This window comes from Monodelphis domestica, chromosome X, assembly GCF_027887165.1.
Source record: "Monodelphis domestica isolate mMonDom1 chromosome X, mMonDom1.pri, whole genome shotgun sequence".
Lineage (NCBI taxonomy): Eukaryota > Metazoa > Chordata > Mammalia > Didelphimorphia > Didelphidae > Monodelphis > Monodelphis domestica.
Window position 1 is genome coordinate 34,965,098 of NC_077235.1, and position 17,383 is coordinate 34,982,480.

The 17,383-nt window shown below is 39.7% G+C and overlaps 1 protein-coding gene across 6 annotated transcripts in view; it reads right to left on the minus strand.

The window, feature by feature from the left end:
- Nucleotides 1-8,952: 8,952 nt before the first annotated feature.
- Nucleotides 8,953-17,383, minus strand: part of MTM1 (myotubularin 1) — a 113,034-nt gene continuing 104,603 nt past the window's right edge. For all 6 annotated transcript variants that reach the window (XM_056809358.1, XM_056809360.1, XM_056809361.1 and 3 more), the window contains 3 exons: nt 17,264-17,377; nt 14,069-14,245; nt 8,953-11,459 (listed from right to left, as the gene is read on the minus strand). In XM_056809358.1, coding sequence (XP_056665336.1) covers nt 11,292-11,459; nt 14,069-14,245; nt 17,264-17,377 — 459 coding nt within the window. In that variant the 3' untranslated portion in view covers nt 8,953-11,291. The remainder of the gene's footprint in view (nt 11,460-14,068; nt 14,246-17,263; nt 17,378-17,383) is intronic.

Sequence of the window (17,383 nt, forward strand, 5' to 3'; positions counted from 1 at the left end):
CTATAGCTTTTTCTCATTGTAAATCCATGATCTCCAAGATGCTCCCAGTACAAAGTACACATTACTGTGTCTTGCACTGGAAGCACTTGGTGGACTGGCTCCAACATATCTTCCACTTAATCTTGCATATCCCTGCCTCCACTCTAGAGTTCCAGAGACAATTCTGTACATTCCTGCTCCTCCTCAACAGGGCGTTTGTTCTGCCATTCCCATCTTCGCACAGGCTCCCCACCCCTACCTGGAATAAATACTCTCCTTTCACTTCTGCCTCAGCTCAAGGTTCAATTCAAGTACCATTCTTCTACACAGTCTTTGCAGCCCTCCTACCCGAAAGATGAAGAAGAGGGCCATGCCAACAGAATTCCTTTGTATCTCTTTGTTCATATATATATATATATATATATATATATATATATATATATATATATATATATATATATATATATATTGTTAAACCCTCACCTTCTGTCTTAGAATCACTACTGTGTATTGATTTTAAGGCAGAAGAGTGGTAAGGGCTGGGCAATGGGGGTCAAGTGACTTGCCCAGGGTCCCACAGCTGGGAAGCGTCTGAGGTCAAATTTGAACCCAGTACCTCCCATCTCTAGGCCTGACTCTCAGTCCACTGAACTACTCAGATGCCCCCCTCTTTGTCCATATTTTGTTCTGACTTCTCTGTGCACATTTGAGGTCAGGGCAGCGCAGTTTTGATGCACTTATCTGCAGTGCCCAACACAGAGCATATAATTAATGCTCTGCTGGCCCTCTTTTCCTTTACAGAAGTCACTGAAATCATCCTGAAATCTTCCATTACTTCCCACATCCAATCAATTAGTTGGCCAATTGTGTCAGGCCTATTACCACAGCGTCTCTTGAGTTTGTGTCATCTCTCCTCACTAGGTTCGGGCCCTTATCACTCAATCACCTAGATTATCAGAAGAGGTTCTTAAGTGCTCTCCTAGTCTGCTTTCTGTTTCTCCCCTCTTCAATCTATCTTCCCTGCTGCTGTCAAATTGTTATTCCAAAAGGTCAGACCATATCATTCCTCTTCTCCAAAGCTCCAGGGCGTCCCCATTTCCTCTATGATAAATACCAAGTCCTCTGTTGACATTTAGAGAGCTTCACAATCTGGCTCCTGCTGAGCTTCCTAGGCTTATTGCCTGTTACTCCCACTTACACACTCTATCTATGTGCCAACCCAATTGGTTGCTGTCTTCCATTACCCCACATGCCATCCATCACTGGCCTCCAGTTTGTAGAGTCCTGCTCTACATATATTTCTCATGTGGGTTTGAATCACCTGCAGAGGGAAGCTGAAAACTGGAAAGTAATGGGCTAAGTTTACAGGCTGGAGAGAGTGAGCCATAGAAGGGGCAGAGAGAGACAAGGAATGCAGAAACAAAACTTTAGCATGGTCTCAGCATGTCAGCTCCTCCTCAGATGTTGAGAGAGAGGGAGGAAGTGAGCTGAACTGATTTTATTGAGGACTGGGGGTTGCAAGATGCCAATCAAACAGTCGGCACATTGGGAATTTTAACATAGTAGCAACAACCAAAAGGAACAGATGGTAACAGGTAAGCCAATAGCACCGCCAGGTAACCAGGGAAGAGGCTCATGTGAAACCTTCTCCTTTCGCCGCACTCTGGCACCAGCTTTTACAAATGCAAGTGTAAGTCTCTGATATTACAAAGGACCTTTAGAACTTGCCTGCTGGCTTTCAGATTGCAGATAGCAGTAGAGGCTTGATTTTTAAGTTCCACAAAATCTAAGCCCCATTCAATTTAAGCAGTCAGAAATCCATCATGTGAAATAATAGCAATATATCCACAAGTCTGGTCCATGAGCACTTTGCTCATTAGAGTCAGCTTCTGAATACATCTTTATTATCTTTATGATTTATTATAACTGAAACCCTTCACAGTCAGTCACTCAACATTTATAAATGCTGCGTATGGAGCCTTTTATCCCCTCTCTGATCTTGGCCTGCAAACCGTCAGCCCCATATGATTATCTGGTACCTTTGCTCCTACTCAGATACCACTGAACAAAGCCAGATAAAATCATGAAATTGTGCTGATGGAATCCACTCTAAATTTATATTACATGATCTCAACAGGGCCCTCACTGTGGCAAGGCAACTCTTTTCTCCCTCTCTAATTCACTTGCTATTCCACTCACCACAGTGGCTTTTCCAAACCTTTCATCCCTTTTCAAAATTCCCTTAGCTCCCTGCTCCCTCCCCCCAACCCAGCCCCTAGCTGAGAACTCTGCCTCATATTTCACTGAAAAAAATCAGGGCCATTCCCTGAGAATTCCCTCTTTTTCCCTCCTCCTCACTTCACACAAATACTTGCAACTATTATCTCCACCGTCACCTCTGGGAAGTGGCTCTTGTCAAGGCAAATTCCCTCTATATGTACAAAGAGATTCCATTCCATCTCAGCTTCTCTTGCCCATTGTCCCCACTCTTTCACTTCTCTTCAGTCTTTCCCTGTCTACTGGCTGCTTCATGCCCATGTTTCCCTCATCCTCAAAAACCCTCACACCAGCCAGCCAGCCTTGAAAGCTATTGCCCCTATGTCTCTTCTCCTTAGTGGCTTGCGAAAGGGCCTCTACACTACAACTTTCTACAGTCTGGCTAACCTCATCATTGAACCCAAACTGCTTTCTCCAAAGTTATCAATCTACTTGTTAAATTGAAGGGTCTTTTCTCAGTCCTCTTCCTCCTTGACCTCTCTGTCAAAATGGACACTAACACCCACCCTCTTCTCTCTCTTGTGTTTCATGCCACCACTCTCCCCTGGTTTGCTTACCTCGCTGTCCACTCCTCAGGCTCGCTTCATCTAGGACCTACCTGCTAATCCACAGGGCTCTGCCCTGGGCTCTCTTCTCTTTGCCCTCTAAACTAATTTTTTTTGGTGATTTCATTGGACTGAAGTACCATCTCTATGCTGGTGGTTCCTAAATTGATTTATCTAGTCCTAATTGCTCTCCTGATTTCATTTTTCATCTCCAACTGCCTATCAAACACCTCAAATTCCTATACATTAAATAGGACAGTACAAAACAGAACTCATTATATTCCCGTCCCCCCACCCATTTTATACCCACCACTTCCCTCACTTCTTCCCACATACTCTGCAATTGACTTGACACCAGTCTCCCTGCTGCTCCCTGAACAAGACACACTAAAACTTTAGGCATTTTCACTGCCTTTCTCCCATGCCTTGGAATACTTTCCCTCCTCATCTCTGCAACCTGGCTTCCACTGAGTTTCAGCTCGAATCCCGCCTCAAAGGAAAAGCCTTCCCTATGTTGATTATCCCCGATGTGTACTTCAGTTTGTTTATATACAGTTGTTTGCATGTTGTCTCCCCCATTACACTGTGAGCTTCTAGAGAGCAAGGGCTGGCTTTTCCTTTCTTTGTATCCCTAGTGGCTGGCACATAGTAGGTGCTTAATAAACGTTTACTGATGGAGGGTCACAGTCAGTGTTTCTGAGACAGGACTTAAACACAGACCTCCCTGACTTCATGCCTAAACTACATCAGAAGTTTGTCTTCTGTTTGTCAAGTTTGTCAAGTTTGTCAAACAAACCAGGTGCTACTGAGTGCAGCCAGAACTATATTAAGATTTAACTGGGAAACACTTAACAAAATACATAAAATATAATCAAATAGACAATATATTTTAGGTCAGTTATCAGGGTTAGGGTTAGGGATCCTTGTATACAGGTTAGTGGCTCTGTTCCTATTTGAGCTTGACACTACTGACCTATAAATCACATTGTCCCTCTGACCTCACAACATAAGAGCTACTCACTATCTGTAATAATTTAATTTACTCATAAAATTATGTTTGATGCATTTGGGAAGGGCTTCTAAGAATTGGGAAAATTCCGGAGCAGAAGTGACTTTCTCCACTTCTTCCTAATTTCAAAATATTTTTTCAATGGGGACAGCTAGTTTTGATGTATATTCTCCCCCTCCCACTCCTTACCTCAGGTATGGGCTGCTCTGTCTCCTTCCTCTGACCTATACTCTCCTATGAAGAAATTTCTTTAATATGCCTTTAACAAGTTACTCCACTAAGACTCAATCATAGACAGGTAGAACTAGGAACTGAAACTGGAGGCAACTGTAAAACTGAGTGTAGGAGTCAAACTCAATTAGATAAGACTGCTTCTAATTTGCCAATGTTTATACCTGTTTTTATACATACATTGCTGTTGTTGTTCAGTGGTGTCTGACTCTTCATGACCATGTGGATCACAGCATGTCAAGCCCTTCCAACCTGAGGAAGTTCATCATCTGCTGTCTGGTCTCTTAGCATTTTAATACTGTCCATGGGGTTTTCTTGGCAAAGATACTGGAGTAGTTTGCCATTTCCTTCTTCAGTTTTATGCAGGTAGGTCAAGTGACTTGCCCCAGGTCACACAGCTAGTGAGTGTCTAAGGTCATATTTAAATTCTGATCTTTCTGACTCCAGGTGCAGTGCTCTATTTCCTGCGCCACTTAGCTGCCTTGATATCCTCTGCTTAATAAGGAGCTGTGTTGTGATGATGCTATATAAGAGAGGGATGGTTAGGAGGGAAGCAAAAGTGGTCCCATCATGGCTATAACCTGAAAGGGAGAAATTCTGCTTATAAAGCAACCATAGAGAAAGGTACCAGTGTCAAGATGCTAGGGAGCCTTCTATTTGGAAGTTTGGAGCTATATGGAGCTACTTTGTCTTTTGTCAGATCCTACATGCCTTGTGGCTTGGAGCTAACTCTGGACTCCCGAGAGTCATGAAATACAAACTCTGGCAGGTCCTGACAAGCTCATCACCAGGCTGGTTTCAGTTAGTGATGAATTTTTGGCTACCAAGTCTTAGCTATGATCTGCCTTTCATATCTGAAGTAACTCCTGATACCAAGAAATCACAGATCCTTGAAGAAAAAGGTCTCCATCCCCATGCTCAACTCAAGTGTCATCTCCTGGCATCGTGTGTCCAATTCCATATGACTAGTGCCCTCTTCCTCAACATTCCTTTTGATTGATTCCTTACATGTCATGTATTCTTACTAAAATGGGAACTTACTGAGGGCAGCTAGGGTTTTATTTTTGCCTTTGTATAGTACGTAACAGAATTCCTGAACACCGCAGGCACTTTGTGCTTGTTGGGGAGGCGATGTCCACTGTATCATGCCCTACTCAGACCTTATGTGGAAGAGCATTCGACTTTGGGCACCACAGTTCTGGAAGACCGTAAACCCCGGGTTAGGCACCCTGTTCCAGAAGGAAAGAGAAACCTTCGATGAATAACTTCTTAATAAGTTAAATTAAAAGCAGGTCAAACAAATAGATCCTGGAAAAGAAAATTAAAAACATGGATCTATTTAGCTCTCTCATCCCTCAACTACAGTGGCCTTTGAGATTTAAATAGAAAAATCCTTAGATTATATAAATGAAAACAAGGAAACCCTGTTCCTCCCAGTCCTTTCTTGTTACCTCAGCAAACTTAACAACTTCCATTGAGGCAAGCACCATCTTGTGGCAAAATGATTGTACAGCACGAATTAGCAAAATCTCTCAGTCTGAAAGGTTCAAGTCACTGAATATTTATGAATCATCTACTTGGATCCTGGAAAAGCAATCTGGTAAAGAGGATGGAAGACTAGTCTTGGAGTCAAGAAGGCTTGGGTAAAATGAGAATGATTTCAGCCCCTCCCTCACAGAATGGGAAGGCTCAATACAAGTAGGTATGTGCTTTGCAAACACTAAAATACATCAACTGTTAGTTATTGCTATTAATATTCATTTTCTCATCTTTTTTTGATAGAATTCAGATAGGAATGGTCTAGGACAAGGATCTATTATTCTACTGTTCCTATTATTGGGGTATATAGAGAGGAGGACTAGCACCTCTGAGGTGAGGGATTTTCAGGGCTGCTCATTCACCTTTGGTGTTCACCTTTCACCCAACTCTCACTTGTGGCTCCAAGAAGCTGTAGCATGTGCAGCAGCCACATCACAGTAAATTGTCTTGGCAGACAAGCTAAACCAGTTTGAAGGTACCCGAAAGGCCTCTGTTGGTGAGTTAGGGGGATGTCTTCCCCAAGCATGCGAAGACTACCTCTACTGGAACAGGTGGATGTGGACGTTTTGTCCTAACAGCCACGAAAGCTGCTGAAGCAGGCATTGTGGGCCACTTAGAGCTTGGTCAGACATCGAAGATGCTGACCAAAGTCTTTCACTGCATCCCAGGCCATCACTAGTCATCCTGACTTCTTTTGTCTTGCCACTGGACTCTGATGATTCTGGAAGAGAGAATAGTGAGGCTGATGACTTTGTGCAACCCTGCCTCACTTAAATCCAGTTCATTTGCAAGATATCAACTTGTGCTGTCATCAGTCCTCTTCAAAAACAAAGGACAAATAACATTCCTAGTATTACTATTTCCTCTTAATCTTTTATATTTCATGGTATCAATATGCATAGAAAATGTACAGAGAGAGCCCCCACATGGATAAAATGATACTTCCAGACACAAAATAAATTTATATACAACAGAAGTAGGAGTACTTAATTATTGTGTGTGAATAAACTGCATTCTCAAAAGATGATAGGATCTACAACAGACTTGGAGATGTAAGGAGGTTACTGAGATTAAACACTTCGGAGCCCAGAGAAATTAAGGGAGCATCTCCAAGGTCAAACAGCTACTAAGTATCTCAGATGAGGTTCAAACTCAAGGTTTTTGGCTTTCAAATCTGTCCCTCTCAAAGAAGTCTTCTTCAATCTTATAGCCACTTTCTACTCAACATGTTAAGTTATTCATTGTTACATATTTTAAGGTACTTAAATAAAATTTTGACTCTTTGGTTCATACCCTTGCTACCAACTACCTGATTTCACTACTTCAGTGTTAATGGATATTAACTATATTCTCATAATTTAGAAATCTTTTCTTTATGCATGATCACTTCTGAGTGACATCAAACATTTTGTCAACATGTTGATCCAAGTGCCTGTATCACCAAGCAGAATGATACAGAAAAAGGAGCCACAGAAAGAAACACCTTTAATCAAGAAAGCTCTCATTTCTACATGGAAAAAAAGTTGTCATGCCATCAAAAGAAAATAAAGGATCATGATGTATTTTACAGTTCTGCAATATACTTTAAGTGCTACTTTTTTCTCTCTGTTTTTTATTGTCATGCAAAATGCACTTCCATATTGGTCATGTCATAAAGAGCAAATTCATACATAACCAAAACCCCACAGTAAAACCCAAAATAGGCTGATGTGAAAGACAACTCCAACAGTTCTTTCTCTGGAGGTGGATAGCATTCCCCATCATAAGTCTTTCAGGATTGTCCCAGATCATTGAATTCCTGAGAGTAGCCAAGTCTTTCACAGCTATCATTCAATATTGCTGTTGCTGTGTACAGTGTTCTCTCAGTTCTGCTTATTTCACTCTGCATAAGTTCCTGCAGATCTTTCCAGCTTTTTCTGAAATCATCCTGCGTATCATTCCTTATAGCACAGTAGTATTCCATCACCAACATACACCACAATTTGTTCAGCCATTCCCCAACTGATGGACATCCTCTCATCCTCTCAATTTCCAATTCTTTGCCACCACAAAAAGAGCAGCTATAAATATTTTGTACAAGTAGGTCCTTTCCCCTTTTTTACTATCTCTTTGGGATACAGACCCAGTAGTGGTATTGCTTGGATCAAAGAGTATGCACAGTTTTATAGACCTTTGGGAATAGTTCCAAATTGCCCTCCAGAATGGTTGGATCAGTCCACAACTCCACACCAACAATGCATTAGTGTCCCAATTTTGCCACATCCCCTCCAACATTTATCACTTTCCTTTACTGCCATACTGCAATACACTTGAAAGAATAAAAGTTGAATATTTCTTTTTCCATGTGCTATGAATTATCAAATAAAATCCTCATTCTATAAAGAGTTCAATAAACATACGACATTTGAAACTAGAGGGGGTATGTGGAGGCGGGGGTATATATGTATTTGTGTAGAAAAAATACTGATTTCAAAAGCCAAAGGATCTGGGCTCCAATCTTTCCTTTTGGCTTTCTACTTATTGAGCTACTTAACATCTCGGGGTCTGGGTTACCACATCTGTACAATGAGAGAGGCTAGCCTAGAAATCTCTTCCAAATCTACAACCAATGATCTCTTGATAATGCCCTGCAGGGGTTTGGATCTTTTATCTCAGTGTTATGGGGACCTCCCAAGTGAAAGAACTCCTGCCATCAATATTCTTGGAGAGTAAAAAACAATGAATAAAAAGATACAGAAAGGAAAGAGAATTGTCCCAGATTACAAATCCCCAAAGGAGGAAACTGGCAAGGCAATTTGCTTGATTGTCAGTTTTAGGGATGGAAAGGATCTTTGACATCAGTGAGTCTAACCTTCCCATTTTAGAGATGAATTAAGTGAAGGCCCAGAGTGGTTAGTTCCCTCAAATAACCAAGTGCCAGAACAGGCAATTCAATGCAGTCTGATAACTCTAATAAACTGACTACCACACTCTCTACTTCCCAAATGCTTTTACAAAAAATGAAAGGTATTAGACTTGGAATTCTATGAAATCCTGTTTAATTCATCCTGTACTATCTTTTAAAATGTAAGAAAAGTCTATAAAATAATGACTTGGGTGAATATTCATCTTATTAAGTATTGATAATTGTCTTATAAAAAATGATGTAGCAAAGAAATCAGTATGTTGGAATACAGAGAATTAATTCAGGGAATGGATATCATTGAAGATGTTGAAACAAAAAAGGTAAAAATTAGAAAATCTGGCCTGAAGTTGTTTAAAATAAGGACAGAGATAGTGATTTAACAAAGGGGCCTCTTGCATACATATAAATGGTGCTATCACTTCATTTGAAGATGCTCATAACTTTAAAAGAACACACTACATGGAAAGTATTTTCATAGCCTTTTATTTAATGATAGCCAATTTAAGAACAAATGAAAAAGTATTCCATTACATTTTTGTTTTCTGATGCATGTTCAACAAACAGGTTTTTCCAGGCAGACTTAGAATGATTTACTTACTCCATCAAAAGAGAGGATACGATCTCAATTGGTCTCTTGATGTCTTAATGGAAATTTGCTTAATGTCATCAAACTGTGATTATAATTCTTGCCGTACAAGTTTCACCCAGGTTCAGCTTATTGTCATAAAATGTTGACTAAGTAAAAAAAAATCATATGCAGGTTTATAATTTTCTCCCATACTATCAAGTGCTCTCTGCCCCATGAAGCTTCACTCCGTATATCCCTCCTAGAACTTTAAAAACAAAATCCAGAATAAAGGCAATTATGCTTTCAAATCTGTATTATAAAGTTATACGTGTATAAGTTGAGTCTCCTTGCTCACTGAATTAATGCACTTAGTTAAATGCCCATTAACTGATGCTTAGAGAGCTTTTGAAGAACCTTAGAACACTGCTACTTGAAATACAATGAAAAGCATACAAAACACAGAAAGAGGAAATTATAAGTAGAAATCCTGGGAATTTAGAACATAATACAAATAGTTATTTCCCTGAAAATATAGTGCAATTTTTTTTAGTACAATACATTGATCATAGCAGGTGTTCAATTATTATTGCAGTGAAAAAGTTTTCATAACACATCCCAAAGTCCTATTAAGCTACTCTGCTTAATTTTTATGGGACTAAAACGTGTGGTTAAAATGCAATTTATGAACTATTTACAGTGTTACAGTGTTTAAAAAAGAACGATCATGTCTAAAACCCTGTCTCTATGCTTACATACATACTCTGTTTATTATACTACTGTATCTGGATGGCTTATTTGGTAGACCCACGCAGCTATGGCCTATACAATAATTTACAAAGATAAGTTTCTCCTTGCTCAGATAACTATGTGAAAATATAATCACAGCTATAAATAGTTCTTTACAAATTACTGTAAAACATATTGAATGTATCTGAATAGCCCAAGTGCTTCTCAAAATAGGTTTACCATATGAATTAGTTCAAATAACAAAGAGGAAGGTCTGTGCTTCTTAAACTGCATTTAATAGCACTGAAAGGCATACCCGAAAAAAAGCAAATTGCCAAATGCTTCAAGTAAGAGGTTGTCGAATCAGTTTTACGTAATAAATGGAAAAACCATTTCAACCAAAACTTCTCACAAGCCTCTCAAGAAGGACACACACCCTCAGATGAAATGAACCCATGGAGAGTCACCTTAAGATTGATAACGCAGCAAAAATCTACAGGAGAGATGCTCAATCCAACTTTGGTACCTATGCAGGCTGCTCTGGCCAGGCACAGATTTTCTGAAAATATTGACAAGAGCAGCAGAACGGGGACATTTATGATGAAGCTATAATGAGGTTTTGTTCCAAACTAAAAACCCGTCCCTATTTTAGACAACTTCTTGACAGAAAATATTTAGAAAACACTTGGAAAACTTATAAATTAATTGAGACCTACCAGAAAGATGTTTTCATGGAAAAATAGACCTCTCCTCCACGTGCTGAACTGGACCTTTGACTGTACTGATGGGGATGTCCCTTCCAACAACGCAGCTCCCAACACATCTATGCTTGCCCAGACTGTACAACTCTTTTTTTTATATCCTTCCATAAGTTTGCCATGGGGTGAGTTTAAATATATTTGAGACAAAGTTTCATTTCCAAAATGAGGAAAAAACTCTCACCTACTTTTCCTAAATGCATCATTTGCAATGGTAAAGAATTTGGCCATTATGTAAAACACCTCACTTCTGGAGACCTACACTAAGCAAGTTTGATGTTTCTATTGGCATTAACACTAACATCTTTTAGATCTGGTTGCATTTTAGACAATATAAAGTAACGTAAGCTGTTAGAATAAACTAGGGGAAAAATGGATTCCTAACTTTTTAACCTCTAATTCAAAACACTGATGCTTTAAATACATAAACTAGATTGTATCCATAGTATTTAGGACATAAACTACAGTTATATTAATAAAAATACTTTAAAAAACTAATTGTATTACATTTTTCTCAAAATACTTTCTAGTATTCTGATTGCTACTAGGATGTTGCATCTCTCTCATATAGTGTACTATGAAAGGCACATATTTTAAGAGGTTAGGACTGCTTTAGTTCAAGTTCTATGTGGACGCAAAAGAAAAAAAAAGAAAGAACTAAGAAAAAATGTGCAAATCTGAAGCATTCAAAAATTCCTTTTAAGGATAGGAGATCTACACTAGTGCGTGGTTCCAGAGAATGCCGATTCTCCTTTTAAAAGTGAGTTTGAACATGGGGCATCATTTGGGAGGGGGCTGAAGAGGAAGCTGAGGGGCTGGTGAGCTTGGCGGAGTTGGTCATTTTCATTTCTTCAAGCCTCTTCACATATTCATCCCGCAAAGCTAACAGCTCCATGTAACGCTGCTCCACTGGATCTGGTTGCTGGAGAGACAGACATACACAAAAGAGGCCCCCTTTATTTTGACTATATTATAAAATGCCACCAGATTAACTGAATTTGCCTTGAAACCTTGAAATCAATTTATTTCAACAAAGATGACTGGAACAAAATTCCATTTATCAATCTCCTTTTTTCCTCATTAACTTTGAATTCTGAAGATACCCTTTACAAGATGAGGTGGCAGTTTAGCCACCTGACAATAACAGCACGCATATGTCCAACAGGCAGCTAGTAATGCCATTAAGAGTATCTAGGGTCTCAAAATGCATACTTCCCTCTTGGTTTTCCTTTGACTTTTTCTATTACTGTTGCAAAGGAACAACACTTTGAAAATAATTAAATATGACTCACTACCATGCTGCTCAGCTTGCTACTATCTGACTGAATGTCTGACCTTTTTTTATTGACCTAATCAGGTGCTAAATACGTCTGCCCTGAATCAAGGGCACACACAGCTGTGATTGAAGCAATTGTCCCGACAAGCCAAGCCAAAGGTAAGGATCGAGGGGCTTATCTCTTATAGAGCTGATCTCCAAATATGATGAAATGTCCAGCATGGATTCTGATGTGAACATTCTGCTTCTAGTTAATGAGAATACTGAAAAACTTTACTGGTGCTCCACCAAAAGCATCACTAGTTCTTTGGTTTTCACTTGTTTTGGGGGTTTGGGGAGGAAGTCGGTGTAGGCAAGAGCTGCTGGCGCCATTGCAATGAATGCCAGACCCCACTGCTGGGGGAAGCACCACATTTTGTTTTCTGCTTAGACCACACATCTATTAGCAGCAGAGACCGAGTCTCTCTTCTTTTCTATACCCCAACGCTGTTTAATGCCCATACACCATGCACCCTCAATGTTTGTTTACCAATTAGGCCACCAAAACTGTAACTTCTTGGCCGCTTCATGATGAATCCCTAAGTTCTTCCAGCACTAACTTGGGATTTGATTTTAAGTTGATTCTACACAAAACAGGTCTTTTCTCTATCAACAAAACCTATGATAAAAGTCCAGGCGCAGAGCTCCTGGATATTAAGAAATGAGCATGCAATTCACTGTGGTAAATTGCATAGACAATTTGCTTTTTTTCCATCTCTGTTTTCTTCCAAATGAAAATACGCTCAAGGAAGAACATTGCTAAACATCCAAGCTCAATTATACCACCAAATCTTCAATGACTCTGAGCTTATGTGAATAAAAGGGGATTATATTCTAGTTGTTCCTTTCAAGATGTGTTTTCTAATGCAATTCTTCATTTATTATTTCTCCCTTTATATGGTCACAAATGAATTGCTTGTAATTCCTCTGATTTTCAAGGAGACCTTTTATGCTATTATTTCTAACTGTCAGTAGCAAAAAGGTCAAAATAAACATAAAGAAGCCACATCTTGCAAGAGAAGTGCAGTGTTGTAGTGATAGGGTATTATTAAGGAAAACATTTTCTGTAATAGCAGTAAAAAAATTTCAGTAACCCTGGAAAAGTTTTTATTTTTTTATTTGCTATCCAAAACACTGAAACTCTTACTAAACAAACTCTCAGTGTGCTTCTCAAATCCCAATTTAGCCAGCCAATGTTCTCAGGCCCTGGAATCTCACGCTTCCCAAAAGAATACACATCACTAAGCAGCAGTAGCCTTTTTCATGCAAGCATCAGAGACCTTAAAGCACAAGCGCCAACTTGAAACTGGCAACATACCAATGAGAGAAAAGAGTACCCTGACTGGCACCTTACCAGCTGCCTGAATGGTATAAACAATATAGGAGACAGACCACAGAAAAGGGAATCTGCTGGTGCCCAAAAATTCCTGCCTGAATAAAAGCATGTTTCTTCCCAAAGGCTGGATTGTAAAGGTTGGTCTGTTGGATACAGCATGTTCCTAAATCTCCCCACCAAAACTTCAGAGAAAACCCAAGCACAAGAACACTGAATACTTGTAATGCTCGGAACAAATAACTAAATGAAGGGATACCAGGCTGTTCAGTAAATGGAAGGCTCCATGGACTTGAAATGAGATGCAGAGCCTTTTACTAAACAAAACAAAAAAACACACACATGGCTTTTATTTTTGGTTGGTAAGTGACCAACGAAGACATGCTGTTCAATAACTAGTCAGTTATCCTTATTTTGGAGTAAAGGCTTTCAATAAAAAGAAATCATTCCCAAGCTAGCACTCTAGAAGATATGGCAAGATCTGAATGGGAAAAAGGAACCATCTATTTTCTCATCCTGAAAGTTGGCCTCTGCGGTAGAGTAGCTAGCTGTAGAGGGGAGTGCTATACTGTCTATGCGATTACTAATAGCTTCATGATGGTAAAGAAGTTCCTGGACCAGTGCAATTTAGAAACTTCCAGACTTTTGTAGGTGGTAGAAGCTTATACAGTATTGTAATGTCTATGTTGGCTTTTAAATTTATGTTAGCTACTGGTCTAAATAGACTTCTCAACAAACAAGACCTCATTTCCAAGTAAGTCTTTTGAGTTTGGTAGTTGTTCTCATGATACTCAAAAATGTTCCCAACAGTGTGATCTAAGATGGAAAAGAATTACTGCAATCTAAAACATAGCTGACTGGGCAATAGTTTGATTTCACTTACTTGTTGCCTCATCCTTGTGTTCCATCTAATGTAATAATTCACCCAGAGTTCCAAATGGCGCATGCTAGCAACTGGGTATAAAGCTCGGTTCAGCTCCTTAGTATAAAAAGGATTTGTGTACTTTCCTTTATCGCTGTTTATCATTGACCACAAAGAAAGAGTTTTCATCATTACTTTCTAGAAAAAAGAAAAACAGAGAGCTAGGGTGAAGAGAGAGCCTCACATACAAACAGGCAAGCATCGTCTTAGGCCATATGTGCCTCTATAGGGACAATACATCTGGACTAATCTTAATGACAACTAATGAAGAGTAGGGGAGCATAGAATTAGAGGTAAAAGGGACCTGAGGGAGGTACCATGGCCAGGCAGATAAGGGTACAAGACTTGTACTGTGCGACTCCAGGCAAGTCGCTTAACCTTTGTCTGCCTTGGTTTCCTTATCTGTAAAATGGGGATAATAATAATACCTACCTCCAAGGGTTGTTATGAGGTATCAGATGAGATAATATTTGTTAAGCAATTAGCACAATGTCTGGTACAAAGTAAGCACTAAATAAATGTTAGCTGTTATTATTATCCTTGTTAGACCCTGGGCAAGTTTCTTAATCTTTCTAAACCTCAGTTTCTTCACCTATAAAATAGGGACAAGAACCTACTTCACATGGAGGTTGTGAAGGTCATCTAAACTGACCCAAGTTAAATACTTGCTGAACCTTAAAGTGCTTTACAAATACAAGTTATTATTATTATCATTATCATTATTATTATCAACCATTGAGATGAACCCTCTTATTCTGACATATGAGGAAACTATTCCATAATGGTTAGATAACTTGCCCTGGGTCAAGCAGCAGAGCTTAGATCTGAATCCAGGGCCTCAGACTCCAAATCCAGAGCCTTCCCCACAGACCCAGGAATCCAATCACATCATTTTTTGGTGACAATTTTTTTTCAGGCTTGATAAAGGGGAAACAATGCTCTATCACAGAGCATGGCCAGCTTGCTAACCTAAAGTGTTTTTAGACAAACCAATACATGGACTGACCATTTGACTGCAAGTGAGCAAACAGAGACTTCTTCATTTGAAGGTGCTCATGGCAGATCATTTATTTTTATTTTTGTGAAGACGATGAAGTCTTCATCTTAGGCTGAATCTGAGTAAAAAGCGACGGCACCACTGAACTTCCCAGATGGTTTATTTACACTGAAACAATGTCCAGGTGATTTGGGAAGGCCATTCACATGACTGAATGTTCATTTTTAAATATAGGTGTCTGCTATCTTATAAAAAGTCAGTCTTTCCAAGCCTATAACTTCTACAAAAATACCAATTATAAATGAGAGAGAGAAAAAGAGAGCTTAGGAAATAAAAATACAAACTTATTTCTTGGGCTGCTACAAGAAGACCACATAGTCTATTATTCCAGTTAAGGCTCAAAGCCATTAAACAGTCAGTAAACATGAAGTGCCTACTATGCACCAGGCACTGTGCTATAGAAAGGCAAAAGACAGTCTTTGCTTACAATGAGCTCAGAGTCTAAGGGGGAAACCACATGTAAACAGCTTTGGCCAAAAAAGCTATAGACAGGAAAAAGAATTAAAAGTCAACAGAAGGAGGCACTAAGATTAAGAGGCTTGAGAAAGGTTCTTGTACAAGGTAGGATTTGAGCTGGGTCTTGAAGGAAGTCAGGAGGCAGAGAGGAGGAGGGAGTGGATTCCAGGCATGGGGAACAGCCAGTAAGAATGGCCTGGAGTGAGGATGTGGGGGTTTCCCATGGGAATAACAGCAAGTAGTCTAATATCACTGAGTGCTACATGGGGGTGGAGGTGTGAAGTGTAAGAAGCCTGGAATGTTGGGGTGTGTGGCAGGTTATAAAAGGCTTGGAAAGACAAACGGAGGATTTTCTTTTTGATCTTGGAGGTGATAGGGAGCCATGGGGCTTATTAAGTGTGTGTGTGTGGGGAGGTCAGACATGCCCTGTAGGAAGTTCACTGACAGCTGAGTGGAGGATGGAAAGACTTGTGGCAGGTAGGACAACTGGCAGGTTACTGTAGCAACAGTGTAGGCATGAAGTGATGAGAGTGGTGGCAGAGGAGAGAAGGGGCTATATGTGAGAGATGTTATGTGGGTAGAAATGACAAAATTTGGCAATGAAACAGATGTGGAAGAGTGAGGAGTTAAGAATGACATCTAGGCTGGGTGACTGGGAGGATGCTCAGCAGCAATAGAGAAATTGTGGGGAAGGGAAAATTGTGGGTGTGTTAGATTGTGAGCTCAGTTTTTTTTTAAATTAAGTTTATTTATTTAACTAATTTAGACTATTTTTCCATGGTTCCATGATTGATGTTCTTTCTCTCCCCTCCTCCCTGCCCCCACCGTAGCCAATATGTAATTCCAATGGGTTTTACATGTGTCATTGATTAAGACCTATTTCCATATTATTAATATTTGCATTGGAGTGATCGTTTATAGAGTTGTGAGTTCAATTTTGAAAAAGTTGAATTTAAGATGTCAGTTTAAGATTTGTCTATTTTGTATATAATTTTTTTGCTCCAGGCTCCACTGTTGGCTCTGGAATTTTTCTACTATGCCCCAGATGTCTCACTCCAGAGTTCACTCCACCCTTGGACTTCTCATACTGGAAGTACATTATGACCTTGTAGTGCATTCCTCTGCTTGGCTGGTTCCTCCCTAAAATTCTGCTTTAAGGAAAGCACCCAGTCCAGTCACGTACTCATCCTTCTCCAGGCTCCGTTCCTAACTACACCAGGTGCCTTTTCTTCCTTCTACTATTCACTGCCTTCCCCTACCCCCTTTTTGGCCTTCATTATATACGGTTTCTTCCCTTATTAGAACAAATAAGCTTCTTGAAGGCAGGTCGGAATTATTTTACGTCCTTGATGCTGAGTACACTGCCTGGCCTAGAGTACAGATTTACCAAATGTTTGTTGACTTGACTAGGCCTTTAGCTAAAGCTCCCAAATAAAGTAACTTTAGAAGCTTCCTTAGCAGAAAACTCCTCGTTAATGGGAATGACAAATTGTCACTAGACACAGAAGGCAGCCAAAAAAATGTTGAGCTTCATTCGATCATTCCCTGTCATACTAGGTTTCGTATATACCAGAGAGTTTGTACTAAAGAGATGAATATTTTTACTAGTAAGTGTTTGTTGTATTGAATTGGAATCCACCTACCTCTTTTTCTCGAGCATATTCACTGTTGAATAAGAAGGTACCAAAACGGCAACTGTAGAGATTATCCAAAATGGTGATCAAGAATTGTTCATTGAATTCAAAAGCTGTAGGAAACTGGCA